Source organism: Copadichromis virginalis, linkage group LG13 (genome assembly GCF_057382275.1).
Source record: "Copadichromis virginalis isolate Kocher_CV1m ecotype Utaka linkage group LG13, C_Virginalis_male_GT1.1, whole genome shotgun sequence".
NCBI lineage: Eukaryota > Metazoa > Chordata > Actinopteri > Cichliformes > Cichlidae > Copadichromis > Copadichromis virginalis.
Window position 1 is genome coordinate 27,704,424 of NC_140630.1, and position 20,995 is coordinate 27,725,418.

General features: G+C 41.8%; 1 protein-coding gene across 1 annotated transcript in view; it reads right to left on the reverse strand.

Annotated features, from left to right (window-relative positions):
• adgra1b (adhesion G protein-coupled receptor A1b) overlaps positions 1-20,995 on the reverse strand; it is a 195,270-nt gene that overhangs the window by 24,106 nt on the left and 150,169 nt on the right. The window contains exon 15 of the mRNA XM_085478355.1: positions 7,186-7,313. Within this exon, the coding sequence (XP_085334481.1) occupies positions 7,186-7,313 (128 nt within the window). The remainder of the gene's footprint in view (positions 1-7,185; positions 7,314-20,995) is intronic.

Below are 20,995 nucleotides of genomic sequence, written 5' to 3' on the forward strand. Positions count from 1 at the left end.
GTTGTGGCACCACAGCACCATTCATTCTCAATGAGAAAGGGTATTGCAAGGGTACACTAGAAAAAATGCAACTCAGTTAAATGCTATTCACTTATATAGCACCAAATCACAACAATAGTTGCTTCCAGGTAACATTAATCTGGAAACCCATTAACTACTGTGCTGACTTAGCCTGCAACAGTCAATATTTTGGGGCCTTGGTTTATCCAGAAAGTCACTGTTTACAAATGCAAATACATCTCTAAAAATACTGGCAGTGGCACCTCTCAGCCTCCAAGTAGATACACCAATGGTATCCAAAATGAAACTCCTACGTCGCTTCGTTCTCGAGTTATCGCATTTGCAAACTTAGATATCCACATCGCCTACGCGCCTGCCAGGGTGACAACAGTACTTCATCAGTCTTTTAACGCTAATAAAAAGCTCATACTTGTAAGACATTCAGACTGTTTATGTAGACACATGTAGCCAAAGCCTCCTGAAACTGAACATGGACTACAAGCGGAGTAAAAATGGAAACTGGAAAGCTTCAAATTCCAGAAATCTTGCCTACATACTCTGCATATTCATATGCAAGATATCTGTTGATAGAGATCACCATAACACAAAGCCAAAGATAATCATGTAACTATGTTCAAATATATGACATTTGTGTTATCAAAAAAAATAATTAAATGATGTCCCTATTATATTATTTTATAAGAAGACTCAGTATTGAAGTGCAAAAAAATACATATATCTCTTTGCATTGACTATATCAATACTGTTTGCTAAAAGCAGAATGAACTGCAAAAAGCACATTTTTACAAGTATTTGCTACACAGCAAAAAGCAGTTCAGCTACTTTTAAGTTCATTCTGATTGAACTTTTAGAAGAATGCTATTTACAGCAATGCTGTTTGAAGTCTTGTGACAATAAAAAAAGGAAAGTGCATTAAAAAACAAAAACCCAAAAAACAAAAACGGCCCTTTCAAAAAGAAGATCTCTGCATGTACAAAGTGAAAGACAGAATATTGTGTCATCAAAAGATACGAATGATTTAATTCCTTGCTACAAAATGCATAATGCTTATTTTAGAATGATGGACCTCAGGCAAAGGGATATTTGCAGATTCTTTTACAAGAATTCAATGTACATTCTTTCCACACAGCTTTTTTCCACCACCTTCTCGCGTACAATACATGCAGCATATGTACACAAAAGAGAATCAATCAGCTGATTTGATGATGAAATAAAAGGAGATTGCCTCCAGTTGGTTTGGCCAGTTGAAGTTTTTACATTTTTCATCTAAGCCCTGCATCTGTTTGTGAAATATGGTAGCAGCCACGCTCTGTGCAGCAGCACATTTATGGTAACCCAAACCATCGCTTTTCACCCAGCTGAAAATAAGCTGAATAGGTCAGACATTACCAACACATTAGTTGGACTGTGTGAATTACTAGACCATCTATTCTTTTAATTACTTTCCTACATCGGCTCCAGCCTCTTCAACCTTACAGTCACTGTCACCATTTGAAATTATATAACCATGTGCTGGAAATCTCCACTCCCCAAAATGGAGGAGCAGAGCCCCAGCTGCACGTGAGCCAACTGTAGATGAAGCAGTGGCTCAGCAGTGAGCCATGAGGTGTTTCTGGGGCCGGGCTTCACTGCTCTGTGTGAGGGGAGGGAGAATTAAAGCTACCGTTGTCGATGCCTCTCCTGCGATCCAGGTACTGAACTCCTTCCAGCAAAGAGGCCATAAATCAGGCCGGCTTCAGGCCTCCCTTGAAGGAGGTTTTCATAGGCTCTGCTCTGGGCTTTCACTGGGTCAAGTACATTAACCTGGCAACCCTCCATGTCCCAATCTCCCAGTGTGAAGGGGGAATAAAACTGTCCTGACTTTGCATCTGCTCTCTCACCCTGTGTCCGGTCCTCAGCCAAATGTAAGGGACAATAAAGCTATGGACAGTGTAATATGACACATTATGCAATGAGTAGTTTGAGCCAAGTCTTTTTATTGGTGGCAGACACATTCCAAATATGCTGCTGAAGCTCCATAAACTATAGGCTGCAGCACCGTTACACAGTTAGATGGTACCCGCTGCATGGAAATGCATGTTAATTATGATGGAGGAAAAAGAGGAAACGTGGCAAAGGCAGTGGGGTATATGGTTGAAATCTATTTCATATATGAAAATAATATAATTTGTGTTCAGTGCAATGAACTGTGGCCCACCATATTATATTATAATAAGACAAACTCACAGAAACAGTAACATATGACATACACTACACTACCACAAGTATTCACTCCCCTAGCCAAGTTACATCCGTGGCCACAGGTGTATAAACTCAAACACTTAGGCATGCAGACAGCTGCTGTGAAAGAATGGATCACTCTCAGGAGGTCAGTGAACTCTAGCATGGTACCTTGATAAGATGCCACCTATGCAAGGAGTACAGCGAGTCGTTCCTCACTACTGAATATTCCACAGTTAACTGGTAATGGTATTATAACAAAGTTATGAAAGTGATTGGCAACAACAGCCATTCAGCCATGAAGTGGTAGACCACCTGCTCAGGTGCATAATGTTCAGATGTTGCCAGCTTTTTGCGGAATCAAATGCTACAGACCTTCAAACTTCATGTGGCCTTCAGATTAGCTCAAGAATAATGCATAGAAAGCTCCATAGAATAGCCTAGCAGCTGCATCCAAGCCTTATATCACCAAGCACAATGGAAAGTATCAAATGCAGTCATGTAAAGAATGCCACCACCATACTCGGAGTGATGAAGCACGTTTCTCCGTCTGGTGATCAGATGGATGATTCTGACTTTGGCAGTTGCCAGGACCGCACTGTGCCAAATGTAAATTTTGTTGAGGAGGGTTATTGTGTGGGGTTGCTTTTCGGGAGTTGTGGTCAGCCTCTTAGTTCTAGTCAAAGGAACTTAATATTTCAGCATACCACGACATTTTGGACAACATACGCAGTCAACTTTGTCGGACCAGTTTGGGGATGGTTCCTTTCTGTTCCAACATGACTTTGCACCAGTGCACAGCGCAAGGTGGATAAAGACATGGATGAGCAAGTTTAGTGTGGCAGAACCTGACTGGCTTGAACAGAGTCTTCATCTCAACCCAACAGAACACCTTTGGGATGAATTAGAGCAGAGAGCCAGTCCTCCTCATCTGTCAGCATCTGACCTCATGAATGTGCTTCTGGAATATCCATCCATCCATTTGCTTCCGCTTCTCCTTTTCAGGGTCACGGGGGGCGCTGGAGCCTTTCCCAGCTGTCATAGGGCGAGAGGCGGGGTACACCCTGGACAGGTCGCCAGTCTGTCGCAGGGCCAACACACAGGGACAGACAACCATTCGCGCTCACATTCACACCTAATGGCAATTTGGATTTTCCAATTAACCTATCCCCACAAGCTGCATGTCTTTGGACGGTGGGAGGAAGCCGGAGTACCCGGAGGGAACCCACACAAACACGGGGAGAACCCCGGCCTGATGTTGGAATTGAACTCAGGACCTTTTTGCTGTGTGGCAACAGTGCTAACCACCGTGCCACCGTGCTGCCTGCTTTTGGAATAATGGTCAAGAATTCCCATAAACACTCCTAAACCTTGTGAAAATCCTTCCCAGAAGAGTTGAAGCTGTTATAGCTTCAAGGGATTGTCTGGCCTATATTAAACCCTATGGATTAAAAATGCAATGTCATTCTGTTCATATGCATGTGTAGGCAGATGAGCGAATACTTTTGGCAATGTGTATGTATGTATTTGTAGAGGATATATAAGCAAGCAGTTGTGTATTTGCACATCCAGCACACTTGGAGGAACAAAAGAATTCATTTGGACTAATTTTCCTGACAAATGTGAGTCCAGAGTGCAATATTTGTGATTCACTTTTGGTGTCCATCAACTTTAGAAAATATGTATATTTTTATCTACTCAGTGCACTACTCAATTCACTAGTGAGCTTCACCACTGGGTTGCAGCTGGTTTAAAGTTTTCTTACTGCTTGCTCCAGCTGGAAACAATGCTAATGAGATCCTTGAGGCCTGAGTTGTAAGTCTGAGGTCTATGGTGAAATCGCAGACTGCACACACAAGCATTCTGAAAAACAAAGAAAAAACAAAGAAAAAAAAAACAGCTTTCACACCGGCATCAGTTGAGATGCACAAGGACTGATCTTGAAGGGAAGATTAGCCAAATTTAAATCAGGTAGGGCTTGTGATTGTGCTGAATGGAGACCCATCATCTATGCTCCTAAATGACGCTTTTGAGATTGCATTGGAATATGAAATCCCTGTTTCAGCTCCACACAGACTCTTTACCAAAGCCTGCTCAAATATGATAAGACTACAAGCAGACGAGCGGACCTGAAAGCAGAAAGCTTTTGGGTCAAAAGAAGTCTCGATACAAATGCATATTATGCAAATTCATATGCAGATATCTGTTTATAGAGATAAACTGGATGGGTACTGTATAAACTGGAAATTACTGAAGTATTCCTCTGACTCTAACAGCATGATATCAGTGTTTTCGAATATTCACTGAGTCATGACTGTAAACACTTTTGACTCAAATTTCATCAATTGGACTCAAAGGATTTGGGGTTCAAAGACGTGATACCCACCACTATGTTCTTCCTTGGCTCATACATCATACATCACATGCACTCTTAATCACATATTCTGTCTTATTATCTTTCCAGCAGAGAAAGAACTAAAGCACACAGTGTATTGCTATATTTATGCATGTGTGTATGTGTTAGTAAGCTAAAGTGAGAATGTGACAGATTCAACGTGCCCACTGCACACGGTGCCTTTGGACAGCCTCTATTCTATTCTGCCCATTTAACACAGTCCCAACGCTTCACAGCTTGGATACTGTCAGTCAGCTGGAGTGATACTACACAAGTAAAGTGTTACTAAACAGAGATGTGTTTTAGTACTAGGGAGAGCCTGGAGGGAGGTGTGGAGGAGGAGGAGGTGTTGGAGTTTGTTAATGTGAGCACTGTTGAAAGAAAAGCCCTCTAACCCTCTCCTGTGTGTGACAGACACCACAAAAGCTCTGGCATCATATCTTAAATATGGGCTTGTTCTCACTCTAGTTTAATCTGGAATTTCTGCATTCTTGCTCCGAAAAGCACTCTCTGATGAATGAATGTCTGTCTACTTGGCTTTGTTCAGTTTATTGGGATTATCATAGCTGTGTTATCGATGTAAACACAACATCTCTAAACTATCGTTTAATCCCGATGATGCTCTACCATCCTTATTGGAACAGCAATTCCAACCAATTTTCTGCTGCATTTCAATGTTGGGGAGGAAGCAAAGTAAGCAGTGATGCACAGGCCTGTGTCTCCCTGGTTATCTCCTCCAGCTCTTCTTGGGGGAATATGAAGGTGATCCCTAGCCAGCTGCAATGCATAATTTCTCCAGCATTTCCTGGGTCTTCCCTGGTGTTTCCTCACAGTTGCATGTGCCCAGTTGGATATGCCTCTTGGGTACCACTTGGGCATCCCAGTGAGGTGCTGAACCACCTCAGCTCTTTTCGATGCAGAGGAACCGCAGCTCCTTTCTGACCTTCTAATGAATGGTCTCTCCTGGTCTTATCACGGTCTCTGCCTTTGCCTGTAACTGTATCCCAGATTGCTGCTACGCTTCCTGCGAGTGGTGAGCCTACAGCAGGTTGGACCCATGTGGCTTATTATGTGCAGAGTCCTTTCCCAGCCCTTGCTTCGGGGTAGTGCCAAAACATTCATTCACCAGGCAATGTTGATATGTGCCAAGATGTTGTCTTCATAGGACTATTTTGAATTACACTTAGTCTGACCCCTCACCCAGGACCAATTTACCTTGTGGGCCAAGGTGCCCCTGACAACATAGTTACTGGGCCTCTCATAAAGTCCTATGCTCATTTTTGATCCCTGATGAAGTGATGGAGAACCTAAAACCAGCCCTGAGATAAATGCCAAAAACAAGACCCCTGGTAGATCCCTGGTAGCTTAAATAATCAAAAATCAAAATACAGGTTTAAAAATCCAATCCTTAACTATACACCACAAAGAGAAATTCAAATGAATTTGAATTGATTCTTTTTGTCTCTAATTCCATTTTGTGGAAAAACTACAAAATGCACACCAGTATCTGGGAATTGTTTTTTTCATTTCACTCGAAACCACAACATCTCAGTCTCCTGCCTCTATGGCGATTTCCAATTTTTCCTTCAAACGTCAATACTGCAGTGCCAGACAACAGCAAGTGATGCTGCTGTTTGGAGCCCCAGATGCTGTCATCACTGTCTGACTGCAGAAGGACCCACCCTGTCTCCATCCCAGGTGTCACAGATGGATGTAAACTGCGAAAGCCTCTGCGCCTTCGTATAGTTTAATAAATTCAGTTCAGTCTCCGTAAGAACAGAGACCCCACCCACAGAAAAAAACACAACGAAAATAAAAATCTTACTGTGACTATACCAGATAACTGTGTTATAAAACAATATTTTTTGAAAATGTGACATTTGAGATATTTCTTAGTTCCTTTATATGAAAATAGATGGAAAGCTATTACAATAATACCACATTAATGCCAAGGATATGATAAAATGAGTGATGCTCTACAAGAACAACAGATGATGAATTGCTGTGCTGAAACAATACGCCAGTCAAGCTCCCTCCTGCTTTAATAACAGCATTCACAGCAGATGAAACTAAGATGAGCAGACAGATGCCACCGTACAAAACCACAAGAGCCACAGGTCCACTTTTTTATTTTTTTGCCCTCATCTCCATGCCGAATAAAAAGAACAAAGCTGGTAAAAGTACTCCTTAGAAATCCATTAGACACATATATCTCTGCTGTAGCTGTCTAAAACACAGCTACACATACACACATTTGTGTATATGTTTTTATATCCTCTTAGTCAGACAGGCTGCAATACTTTATGCCAGCCTAAAGCATCTGACTCACACCACAGTCAGCTCAGGATCTGTGACAGAAGAGTCAAAAACAAGCATGAAGGTAAAAGGGCGGGAAATAAGGAGATTACATAAGCGTCTGCCTGAATGTCCAGATGATGAAGAAGTGAAATTAATGGCTGCAATTTTAGAAATCGAGGCAAGACGTGCAGGGAGGGATTAAAGCCCAAATGCATACTTAAACAAAATCAAGGTGGAGATTTTCTTCATACCTGTGGTGCACTATGTACGTGATGATGGAGGCGAAGAGGCAGAGCAACATGACCGCCGTGCAGGCATACACGACCGGGTGCAAAAACTCCCCAGGGTATGGGGGGAAAGACAGCACCTTCTTCAGATCCTGAGGCAGAAAAAAAGGAGAGACAGAGGAAAATAATGGGGATCAGACAAAAAGTCATCATAAACACAGTATCCAAAAAGAAAAAAAGAAACTATCAAGAACAAGAGCCAGGCCTGCACAGTCACAGCATGATGAGCTCTCTATATGCATAAGCATAGTATGCTGCGCTGACAAGATATGCAGCCAAAATATAAATGAATGTCAAGGAAATGTCTTTGAGTTAGAATGCGGTCCAAATCAGCATAAAAGAGTAACAACCCTGTCGAGGGAACATTCTTCCTCCTGCATTTACATTTTGCATTTCAGACATTTAGCTGTCACTTAGCCGGAGCAACTGAATGCAACAATAGCATAAGCTTCCTTGTCTGCCAACATAAAAAGAAAACCCAAACAAAAATGGATAGGAGCCAGGCAAACAGAAAAAAAAGGAAAGAGGGAAAAAAGAAGTCATTTTTTGTGTTTCTAAAAGACGGTAATGCTATCACACATTCATTAAGCCCTTATCAACATCACAGTCGATTTGCTCGGAAATTTATTTACATATGTTTTACAATCTGCAAGACAAACTTCTTCCGTATTTGCGGCACACATGGTGACAAAAAATTCCCAGACTTCAGACGCATTTTTAATGCTTCCATTTTATCGCTGCATGTGAACGGTTCGGATCTGCTGTGCACAGATAAAAGAGACAGCTTTAAAGTCGGCCCACTCGACTCTCGTGCGCTGGACTGCCCTCGCTTTGTGCCACGGGCAGGTGTGGAGCCAGCGGTGGCGTCATGATTTAGGCTCCATCATCTTGACGTTGCTAAATAAAGCACACCTTATCTCCATAACCCGCCGGCTCAATGTGAGGTTGTGTCTGCGAGAGTGATCCACAGACACGCTGTCTGACTGCATCATTGTCTCTATGAGTAGCCAAGTGGGATATTCCCTCTCTCTCTCCCTGGTTGTCTAGACGCAGATGAGCCTGTTGGGGCCTCTGTGGGGTCTCGACCAGCAAGAAGCATTTTTTAAACACAGCTGTAATGCAGTGGCCAGAGTTAAAATGAAAGGTTTGCAGAACAGGACGTTAGAGAGATGTAAAACAGGAGAAGATGCGATAGACGCGGCTCAATCGATCAATCTAATAAAGCTTTTCATGTGTGTTTAAGGAGGCAAAGGGAAAGACTGGAAGTCATCTGTTCAAGCTTCAAATTGCAATGTAACCTTTAAATGTGTTTTCTTTTCAGCTACAAGGTGCCACTGCGCCTATAAAAAACAACAACAAAATGAATTCTCTTCAAGGCAGTCACTGATCTGCAAACAATGCTTCCAGCATTTCAGCTATGTTGGATCTCTCTCGGTCTTCTCCTGACCACCTGCATATTAGTTATATTCCAAAACAGCAATCTTTTAGCTTGAATTATTATATCTTAGGGAAGATGATGAAGTAACACCTGTATCTGGTGGATGGGAAGGCAGTGAGCAGCAATGATGTGCGATTTTATATTACAGTAGAAATTAGCATTGATAGTCTGACCATGGGGAATGTATTGATGGCGCACAACACCACATGCCAAAGTAAATAAGCAGCATACTCTTGGTGGCATCGGTTTGGACATTGCAAGCTTTTCCACTGATGATTTCTATGGGTGCTGTGGTCCAAGCAACCAATGATCATAGTCAGCATGACAGTTTGGTCAGCCTGACACAGAATCTGATGTTTGAGATCCATGGTGAAATCATCAAATGTGGCCCTGGCAATGATCACTATGACTACCAGGGAGACATCCGTGCACCCACAGAAGGACTGCTAGAGGTGATGCATCTCAGCACGATGCAACAACTTTGACACACCAGACTATTTGTTACACGTAACGATCTGAGAAATCTTCCACGTAAACTGTTTGGAAAAACGTCATGCCTTCAAAACATTAGATAACGGGTGATGACAGGGTGAGCCATCTTCCTGTTATTGTTACAGTCATATTAAAGACCCACAAGACATGGAACATAAGAGGAGAAAGCGGCGCAGCGTTGCAGAATTTAACTTATTACACCATCAGTGTAGCAACCATTCAAATGTTGTAAGATAATTCTCGGTGTCTTTCTAACGAAGACCGTGAACAAAAGTTTAATAAAACTTTCCAATCACTTTCCAAAAATACTTGGCAGGTGGTTGAATAAACCATCTATTGGTACAGCTATAACCTTTTTGGGCAGTAGCTCCACATAGCTTTATTGGCAATGGCTAAAAGAAGCGGTGGGTGATCATTTTAATCTGCTAAATGGACATCATCTCTCTGTAATCAAGGACTATATTTAGTTTGAAAATCACAAAGAACATTATCATGGTGAATTATACCACAATTATGCCAGAAAAGATGTCAGCATGCCCTTGGACTCAGGGAGACACCTGAGTTAAAATAGAAATAGAAATAGAAATCTCTTCAGCTGACAGATGTCTCACTATGTTAACTAGCTAGGAGCTAACTTGCTCCATCTGGTGCTATGCATGTAGTGGGTTTATGGGAGGTTTTCACTAAAAGCAGTTGCCTGCCTCTATAGACTCCACTATAGAGCTGTAGCTTAACTGTAACTTGAAAGTCAGGTGATGACTCTCTGCAGGTTTATGAGCGACAATGACAAAAAACATGACATTTTTAAAGAACTGTTTGTTCCCAACTCTGAAAAGCAGTGGAAGACACAACAGTGTGACAACTGATCTGACTTTGACATATATGGCTTTGGAGCTTGGAGCTTGGACAGTAATGACAAGATGCAGGCATGGAAGGAGAGCTGGAGGAAAGTCTGCCATCAGACCTGAGCAAAGACATACAGAGCAAAGAAAGAACAGAGAGGAAGTGGCCTTTATGGGTGAAAATACAACACGAAGAACGCTTTCCAATTTGTTCACATAATTTGGTAGTTACGGATTTTCATGGAATTATTAAGTTTGAATGACGTCTTTAAGTGATGTCATGGAAGGACAAAACTGGTGTTAATTACAGCTCAATGAATTGATGGTGCTGAAAAGAATCATGGCCCGAAGCATCCGAAATCCTCCTGAAATGGAGCCGCCAATTCAGTAAGCTGATTTATGTACTTAAAAAGCAAACAGCGCTTCATATGAGTTTAGATCATGAAAATGAACCCCATGCAAACATCATTTCAACTTAAAAGAAAATTTAAAAAAAACAAAACATTTCTCTTTGAAATCAGTCTGCATTTGGGAAAAACTGGAAAAAAACCTGCCCACACACACGTGATGCTAATCATCACATGTCACAGTAAGGGCAGCTCCTGTTAAAAGGCTTTAGGTGGAAGTCAAACAATCTCATGGGAGCCATTATCATCATCATCATCATCATCATTTGGCTTATACTATTGGCTCATGTCAGTCTCTTACCTCCTGAGTCTTTAACCATTTCTCAAACCACTAAATAAACAGCTGCTGAGCTGTTTCCCCCCACAAAATTCACAAGATGATATGCATGTTGCCATTACGTATTTGAGTAACACACTGATCATACAGTACCTTATTCTAGTACTCTTTTTATCTCTCGAAAGCCAGGCCTATCATATTTGTTATAGAACAAAATGACTGGATGTGGATCTGAAGTTAGTGATGCTCTCTATGCAGCTACACTTAGCAAAACCTGGAACATATTCACTTCTTTATTGATACATAGCGAGGTGCCAAAACGTATCATAACAGATACGAGGAGGTTGTTGAATGCCGTTTTTATGGGAGAATGAGTTAAACATAAAAACAGGTGATGTGTGTAACAATGATTGTGTCTATTACAATGAAATGTTCTGCTGGAGAACCTTGTGCTCTGGTATTCATTCATTGTGTATGTCTCACAGGACCTAATCTAAAGTCCCCCCCCCCCCCGAGACTCTAATGGCAATTCCACTTTTCAGTGAAGAAATATCCCCACTGACCACAAGACATGTCCATGTCCAGGAACAGTAAAAAAACACAGAAAAAGCTCAAAGTGTTAAGCTTCAACATCCCACTTTCTTTGCATAATAACAATCTTGATACAGCAAGGTTCCATCATGGTTGACTTCCCAGTTGATCTGCTGCCAACATCTTGGACCCAGATGGACATATTCAATTCAATTATATTAGTATATCGCCAAATCACAAAGACAGTCACCTCAAAGCACTTTAAAATGTATGAAAAGACCCAAAATAATACAAAGAAAACCCCAATAATCAAAGGTCCCTTTTTAGAGCAAGCACTTGGTGACAGCAGAAAGGAAAGACCCCCTTCAAACAGGATGAAATCCCAGCAGACCCTGTCTGTAGGGAAATAGGATAGGACATAACATATAACCCTTATAGAATACAACCAGTGTACCTCCACGTGTATCTGATATGAAGTGATCAGTGTAAATAAACACAGAGGTCTAATAGCTAAAAAACATCAACTGACTTGCAACTTAACATTACCTTTAGTGTATTTTCAAATTATTTACAGCATGCCATTATAAAGAGTCTCACCATCTTTTCAAGCTTTTGCCATTGTGGCACATTTGTCCATTAACACCACGTCAATAATCAAGCAATTTTAGAACCTGCTCATTTCTTCCAGCAGCATACGTGAAGATACTTGAAACACATTTAGAAACAGTATTAGTTATGCAAATTGGATATTGATTATTAGCCTCAAAGCCCTGCTAACAGCAGAATGTACCTTTCCCAGCAGCCAGCTAAATTAAGACAGACTAACATCGCCAAGCTGCGCTGTTGACAGAGGAGCTTAAGATCAGGTGCTTCCAAAGCTGAACAAAGGTCTACACAGCTTAACCAGCAGACATAGCATTTGCACACAGGGCATCTTAAGTCAGATTCCTAATACGTAGAAGGCATTTAGTTTTGGTGATGACTGCCAAGAGAGCAATCATATTGTTAATACATTAACGAGAGCAGAAACAACAATGTAGTTAGATGATATACAGTAAATTAATCTGCAGCAATTCTGATCCTTCATTAATCACAATCAAAAACACCAAAATAAAAATGTTTCTAAGACTGCCAAAGTAAGCAGACTTACTGTGCCATGTGGAAATGGGTGTTTGTATTTTCAGATATTCAATGGATCAAATGCTTAAACGAGATATTCGAAGAATGCTGAAATATTACTATGGAAATGTTCAATAATCTCCAGCCCTACAGGAAAAATCAGACACTAGCAACATCATTTCTCAGAGAATTTTCCAAAATTAATTACAAATCAATTACAACCATCACAAACATCTGTCCTGTGATGCGACAGTACAAGAGTTAATGTTTGGTTACAGTCGGGAATAGAAAAAGTAAACAAGCAAGCATTATGCAGAAGAGCTGGCGGCTCACAGACAAGCTAAAGAAGGACAACGGTTGCCTAAAGGAGAAGGAGGCAGCTGGCAGAAGGAAATAGCCTGACTGAAAGTGAAGTAACAGCCCTTCTTCAACAACTACAACAGAGGTACCCTTGAGCAAGGTGCCAACAGTAGAGGAACTGCCATTTTTATAGGGCAACATAGACTATACAGCGGCGGGGTATGAATGTGAAGAAGGGCAGAGCTGCAACGGAACATGCATGCTCAGCAGAAACCTCCAGTGGACAAATAAAGGTTAAAAAAGACCTTACAGCCCAGAGAGCACGCGGAGACAGAAAATAGAGGGAAAGAAAGGAAGAAGGATGAAGGGAGACGCTCCCTTCAGCAGATGGATCAGCCCAGAGAAAAATGGCGAGGTAGACTACAGGCTGCCCAGAACAAATTGTTCATATGGCTTCTAGGAGCAGTGTTTATGCTCCTGGGGTGGTGTGGGGGCAAACTGCAGAAGCAATTCAGAAGAGATGACTTCAGTGGGGTGAATGCACAATATGCAGTGCTGAGCATTGACTCAAGGGCTATAAAGTTTTTCACCTCTTCTTTTCATATTTTTCTGTCACTTGGTATTTTCTCATTTATTAGTAACACCGTAAAGAGAATTTTCTATCGTCCTTGCCTCCCAAAGTCTACTACTCCTGAGTTTTACATGCTCTATATTTATGTTATGTATAGATCTTCCTGTCCCGTGCAACAGATGCAGGCTGTGAAGTTGCAATTCCCTTGTTGACCTGGCTGTCATGATGACTGATAGGCTATTGGTGTAGCTCGCAGCGTGCGCTAAACAGCGCTTCCCTATTGTACCATTGCATGCAGAAGCCAATAGCGGGATGTCATCTAGGGACAGCAGCAGCGAGCTTCAAATGTGATTCTTCAAGTCCAGTTATTATCATTATTGCTATCATATTACATCACAGCACTGTGGCCACTTTATTACTGTGTCTGTACAGCAGGGCAATGTGACCAGCCCCTCCCTCCCCTGACAGTGCAATTCATTACAGCCAGGCAACTATATTACCATACAGGGCAGCTTAGTTTAGCCTATGCTGGATTAGCAGTGGCATGTTACATCTAAACATGCCTCCATTGTCCCCTAGCCTCTGCAGCTAAAGAGGCCCCTGATCCCCTGTTTATGTTGTAGTTACAACTTTAATCCAGGATCCTCCATCCCTGTGCCAAAATCAGATTACCAGACTCAATTAAACTTGATCCGTAATCTCGATCCAGCACAGCGCAATGCAAGGTTATCAGGCCCAGAAAATATAACTAGGACAAGTACACTGCTGATGTGCGAGACCTTATAAGCTCGGTGTCGTGTTTCATCCCGGGGATTGGGAATAATGCTGAACAACACAACGTGCACTATTATTATTTATTATATCCTCTATTTAACAGCTGAAGGCTGCTGAGAAATGTTTAAGGTCTTTTATTTCTTTTGTTTTTTAAATATCGCCCAGCCAAGGGCGGCAAACGTTGTCAAAAAACATAAACACAAACAATACAAATGGACAAATACAGCTGTGGAGCTCCACAGCCGGCTCACACGCAGGAAAATATCAGTTATTTAAGGATCAGAGCAGTTACACAACCAAGAAGGCTGTTTTCTTCATCCTTTAAAACTGACTTTAATTATGCCACAGTAACCAGCTCCTGCAGATTATGCCAAGAGGAAGGGGGTTGCTTTTTTTTTTGGTCAGTTCTGATCTAACTCGCGGGAAAACAGTAGTAAAGTATTTTAAGAGCACAGGCCATGTGGATTTTAAGTTTTCCAGCATGTATGAACAAGGAACCAGCTCGAGGATGGATTTAGAATGTGAAAACCTGTAGACACAAAGAAAAGGCCATTTATAGAGAACAACCAGTAATAGAAAAAAATAAAGTGATAATGATAGCTTCTTTGGGTATATTCATGAAGTCCACATAAGTGTTTGTTCATTAAATGCTATAAAATGGGAAAAATAAGTCAACTTTCCTTGCGGCTGGGGTGAAATAGGGTTTAACCCACAGTCTTTTACAGAGTGGTGTGATTTCTAATTGAGCGACACAGTTTAGCGAGCTTTGTATGTTTTGTATGTAAAGAGCAGAACCACATTTTGGGAAGCTATATTTGTCTACACATCTGTTTTTTTGTTTGTTTGTTTTACTGTAAAAAAAATTATGTTTCTTTTTTAACTTCATGCCTTTTGGGGATCACACGAGTAACTAATCATGGTAACAGAAATTTGGACCAGTGGCACACAGAATTTCACATATCACTGTACAGCTTTGCCCATTCCCAGCTGTAATCACACTGGTGAATGCAAGAATGCACAAACAATTTGGGAAAGAGGCAAGAGCTGAGAGAAAAAAACAAAATTAAAATCCTCTAGTGAACAGCCCGCGGGCTCGCGGCTCACAGCTCCCATCCAAGCACTGTATTTTATCATCCTTGAGTGGCCGTGCCAATGTTGGAACATTGTGCAAATCAAACCTCTGGCTTGCCCATACATACTGAATAACAGAGAGAGAGGGAGACACACACACACACAGGACAGCAGGCAGGACAGAATGACCTCCGGACTTGTCAGGAAAACGGTCATGCACCATTAACGCGGGTCATCAGTGTTTCGGCCGGTACCTTGTGGCTGTCACTCAGCACATAGCTTTGAGATACGGTCATGCTCGTAATCGCCACTTCGCCCGGTGAATGTTCAACAGTTTCTAACGAGGCCCACTGCGAGGAACAAGCAATCAAATCACGTGGAATCAAGCACGCATCCATCAAATCAACAAGCATTACGAGCTGATGAGGACGCTTGTTCGGAATAAAAGATGAAGCCCACCGTTGTTTGATGCGCACACATATCAGTGGTGCTGTATTTATCTCCTCGAACATCAAGGGGGCATTGTTTCATTAGCATTAATTTCTCCAGAGCCCGAGATTAGAAGTGTTGTATTTAGCTTTAGGCTATTCAAATTCCTATACAGAACTTATTGTAATCGCTGTTCTGCGCAGATATTCAAAGCATGACTATCGAATAAACGAGCCTTGTGCACTGTTCAACCTTGCAAACAGAGAACAAGCTCATAATTCACCAAATCCCCCCCGCCCCCAAGTGGAACAAAGAAATGTGAATACTCAAAGCCTGCTACAAACAGAATGAATCAATACAGACAAATGTGAAAGCAGGGAGAAGACTGCTTTTTAATATAGGGCAGTTACACTAATCCTTCTCTCTCTGCAGCTTTTATTTATTCAAGCAACAGTTCCTGAGCGTGATGCCTCATTTTGCTCTCATACTGCTAACTTGGCTACTGGTAGCGGCCCAATCTGACCACAAGCTGACTGGTGTTTACCGAGCAGCTCCACTACAACAGTCGGGGATTTAAGACGCGTTGTTCCTAAAGGCTCGTGTGCCAGTTTGTGAGAATGAATCACAGTCTAGAATGCACAGTACACATGACACAAGGTATGAAAATTTGTTGCTCATCAGTCTGCACTCACTCTGCTGCAATGCAACGTTTGGGAGCAGCGGACAGGACAATTTGATATGTGGACAGCAGGAGACGGGGATTAAACCGCCCACCCCTGCGATTAATCAACGACCTCTTTTACCTCCTGCACCGCAGCCACGAGAAAGTAAGTGACGCATTCAAAGTCTGTCAGGCCTTTGCACAAAATATTTCCTTCTCCACAGTTTACACGGTGGTAGATGTGGACGGTTGTGTGATTATTACAAAAAAAACCAATTCACTCTCACAATTAGCACATACTCCACACAGAAAGTCTATTTGCAATCACAGTAGTGTCACCAGCGTGCACGAGGCACTTTAACTTAAAGTAAGACCACAGAAGCATGCAGAAATGTTTGGAGCCCCCAAAAACATAAAAACATTTTAGCCAGAGCCAGATGAAAATCATCAATGCAATGAACTATTTTTTTATTCAGTTTTGTTAATTAAGGTTTCATTTGCTCAAACATAATAGACCTCCTTGTTCATGAAATGGATGTAATTAGCTGGAAAACACATAGATTTATGCCAAGAGAGGCGCCATTGATACTTCAGTTTTACGGTTTGCAGACTAACTGTAGTTGCACACATAGCCACCCCAACTGTGGTGAAACTGGAACAAGGAAAAACCTTTTTTTGCGTGTTTGTCAGTAAAGAGGAGCAAAGAGGGATAAGAGGGACCTAAGCTTATCACTATATAAACAGCAAACAGCCAGCAATGTCCAACTATCAGGGACTAAGCAGCCAAGGACCTGCAGGCACAGGTGTCATTTCCAAAATGTGGGTTTTATTATATAATTCATTTCACTTTTATCTACATAGCACCAAATAACAACAAAAGTTAACTCAAAACACTTTATATTGTCAGGTAAAGACCCTAAAATAATACAGAGAAAACAAAAGGACCCCCAATGAGCAAGCACTTTGGCGACAGTGGGAAGGAAAAACCTCAGGCAGACCTGAGCTCAACGAAGGGCATCCATCTGCTGCGACCGAAAAATCAAAACAAAAAAGACCCAGAAAAACACAGAAATAATGTAAGAAACACACACTCAGCAAAATAAGCTATTTCTAAGAAAATGTGGGCCCATAAAAGAGGTCAACTAAAAACAAGAACCGTACTCAAAATTAACACTCAACAAAACGTTAAAACATAACAAACTGACCCAACCCAAATGAGAGACAGCAGCCACTGACTGTACTCCAAAAGGGAAACCACAGGGACAATAACTAGGTTTAATACAAAAAAATAACCCAAACATTTCCTCCCATGTGATTACAGCAGATGGTTAAGTCCACTCGGTCGGCCTCTGGACTTAAACAAGCTACACCCTGAGCCTCCGTACATACTGCTATATATATTTCTTATATACTTGCTTGTGCTGTATCTATAATATACTAACAAAACATGTCATATTTTCATAATGTATTGAAACAAATTAACCATATTATGTATATAGAAACCAACTGTTTGCTGTGTAGCTTCAGTAACTGCCAACTAAAAATGTGAAAATAGGAGTAGAAGAATAAATATCACCCGACTGTGTGGTCACGGACACAACCATCACACCAACCCGTTTAGCTATTAGATTCCAGCCACAAACCCTGCTCCTGAAATAAACGTGAGAGAATCTGTTCCTTCTGTGAACCGTAATCAATAAAAATAAATCTGAGAGGAATTGCTTTAAAATGTGGAGCAAAGAGGCTACAACGAGACTGCTTTCTCTCTCTGTCTCTCTCTCTCTCTGAATGTGAATGTATGAGCAAGCCTGAAACTCTGCTCCCCATGTCTCTCATCATTTTTAGATGTGTGTGTGTGTGTAAGAGACGGAGACAGAGAGACAGAGAGGGATGGTTGGTAGGTGTTGTCTTGGAGGGGTGACTCATCTTACAATCGTTACACACTACAGAATGCTCAATGGAAGCCTGCTCACATGTGCGTGCACACAGACACACAAGCTTATAGTCACAGGCGAGGACATGAAAGAGTCACATGAGGGCAAAACTAGGCACACAGAAAGAAACACGTCGGCCCCTCGTACGCGCACCCCACTCGTGCTCTGATCTCAGCTCTCTGAGATGGCACGCTGTTCAGCACACTGAGTGGGAGCATACATTACACCGGTCCACACCTCGTTCCTTTGCAGGTTGACGCGTTGAACCAAAGCGTGCCATTTTTTTTCTCTCTCTGTCCTGTAACAATAGATGAGAAGGAGGCCAGGACTCCACAGGTTCTGCACTGTTAACGCTTAAAGACGGCGCGACAGAGGGGGGATGCACACCCAGTCTCTGCAAGCAGCACAATACAAACAGCCTCTCTCTCAACAGAATGTATCGCTCTCTGGCTACAGAGGTCTCAGTGCGTAAATAGGCTTAGGTGTGCCTGTGTGGTTCTTATCATGGCAGAGGTGGAGCATTTACAGAGGCCGCCTCGTACGCGGACATCTGTTGCTATCCACCATTTTCATGTGCGCTCTCTCTCACTGTCTCTCTGTCTCCACTACAAACCTCTATCATCCCTTTTTAGTGCTGGCTGACTACATAAAAAGCAACCCTGTAATGTTGGGCTTTTGATGACTCTATTTTCATTGCCATAGAAACCACATTACCACCTCGGGTTCTTCAAATAAAATGCATGTTTGCAGGTAAGGGGTCACGCCACCACCCCCCTTAAACATAAGAGAAAATGAATGGCTTTAGCGTGGTTTTATTTAGTTGCTGCTTTCGGCGTGGTCAGGAAGTGAAACTGACCATTGCTGGTGTGTGTTCTGACTGTGGTGCCATTTAGCCCCCTGGGACAGGGGTACTGAGGGAGAAAACAGATGGGGGATGCTCTTGAGTGAAAGCAGTCAGCTTCGCACACAATAAATGTGCGGAGAATATGTTATGTGATGCATCTAACAGAAAACAGCTTGTAGCAGGGACCACAATGAAGAGCTGCGATAGGAGGGATAAGGAGATGAAGAATGATGGCATTATAGAGACAGAAAGCACGGAGACAGATGGAGAGAGAAGGACACCCAGGTAAATCATTATCCCCTTCAGCCTAGGAAGGGACTGTAAGTCTGGCTGGATTTTTCCCTTAGTTTCTTTCCCATTCCATGCATCCTCCTCGCACAGCAAAGCAATTTTCTTCCATTTCTGATTACAGATAGCTCACGGTGATCTCAACCCGGTTCCATTTTACTATCTGACAGTTGCGCTATCTGTGCCATTTACACTTAAGTTGACACTCCATCTCCTCTGATGGCAATTTACATGTTTGCATCTTGTTTGGGCCATTTGTAAGGCAAAGTGTCAGGACAGTGAATGAAGACAGAATTTCAGCTCCTAGATTAGTTTTCACTTTTGATACCAAAGCATATCGCTCAGCAACTCGAATGGGATTTTGGAAAGGCAGCTGCAGATACACATACTCTCAAACATGCTGTATACTTTTTGCACATATCTTAACCCACTGTGACATGTGCAAACACGTGGCAACGGTACACTGGAGATATACCCTATGGGCAATTTTTTCCCCTTTAGAAAATTAGACCATATTCATGCAAACATTCTTGTATTGCTGCATCACAGAAATACTATACCAGAGCCCCACTATTCTGGTAATGCCTCTGAGCAGTTAAGAGCACCGAGGCCTTATCTGAATGAACGTGGAGAGAGATCTGAGTAAGTGAGACAGAAAAACCGCCTGTCGAAATCACCAATCAAATCTACTGAACATGGCTTGAAAAAACTGCCAGTTTTGCCCAGATCAATAAGAAAAGCTGTGACATTGTCACTTCATTTATAGCTCGATCCAGACTACCAACACGATCAGCGTCACCAGCTCATTCCAGGGGTAGTGCACAACTGTCACGCTACTACACATTACTACCTGAGGAAAACAAAATGTACACTTCACTACATTTTTATTCAGATTAGGCCTGTCACCACACAGATCAATAATTCACTATTTTTTCGTACCACAGCAGTTGTTGCATGCCCTGGCTGCTCCAGTCTTCATGCCAAATATTGTTGGGGAGGATGCATTGGAGTGTCAGTGTGTGTGAATGTTAAATAGAAAGCACTAAAGCTTAGAAAAACAAGGTGCTTGTATGAATGAGTGAAGGAATGTTGCATAAAGCACTTTGAGAGCTCAGGTAGAACAGGATAGTCCTAGATAAGAACCAGTTCATTTAAAATTTCATTTCCCATTTGAGAAGTCAGGTGTATATATATATATATATATATATATATATATATATATATATATATATATATATATATATATATATGTAAAAACCCAGGATCAACATGCTGCCATTTTGACCATTTTATTGACAGGAGGCATCTAAACAGAGCATACAGAGCTGTGAGAAAAATGAAGCTCAGAGTGGAAATAAACCATTTTTATCACTCAGCGGCCTGCAGGTGTGTTTATTTAAATAACACTGCTTAAAAATGATGTTTGAAGGAGGAGGTCTGGAGCTCTGTGCGCACTGATAAATATACATGTGACTCTACCGTAACTTGTTGTCCACATCTGCTTTTTTTAAACATATGCTGTTTAATAAAAAAAAAAAGCTCCACCCTCAGTTCATTAAATCCCTGCAGCCATCTGAGGGCACATATGCTGGCAAATCTGCACCCTGTGATTTGAGAAGTGTCATGCCAGTGCGCAGCGCCATTACACACGACAGTGTACTGTTTACCTTTATTAAATCATGTGTAAATAACAGCAGGCTGCTGCAAAGTAATCCTACTCAGTACTGCACACATCTGACTAGTCTGGTATGATTTGGTATTCTGTTGTTTTGGCAGAAGACTTCAGATTAGAGCAG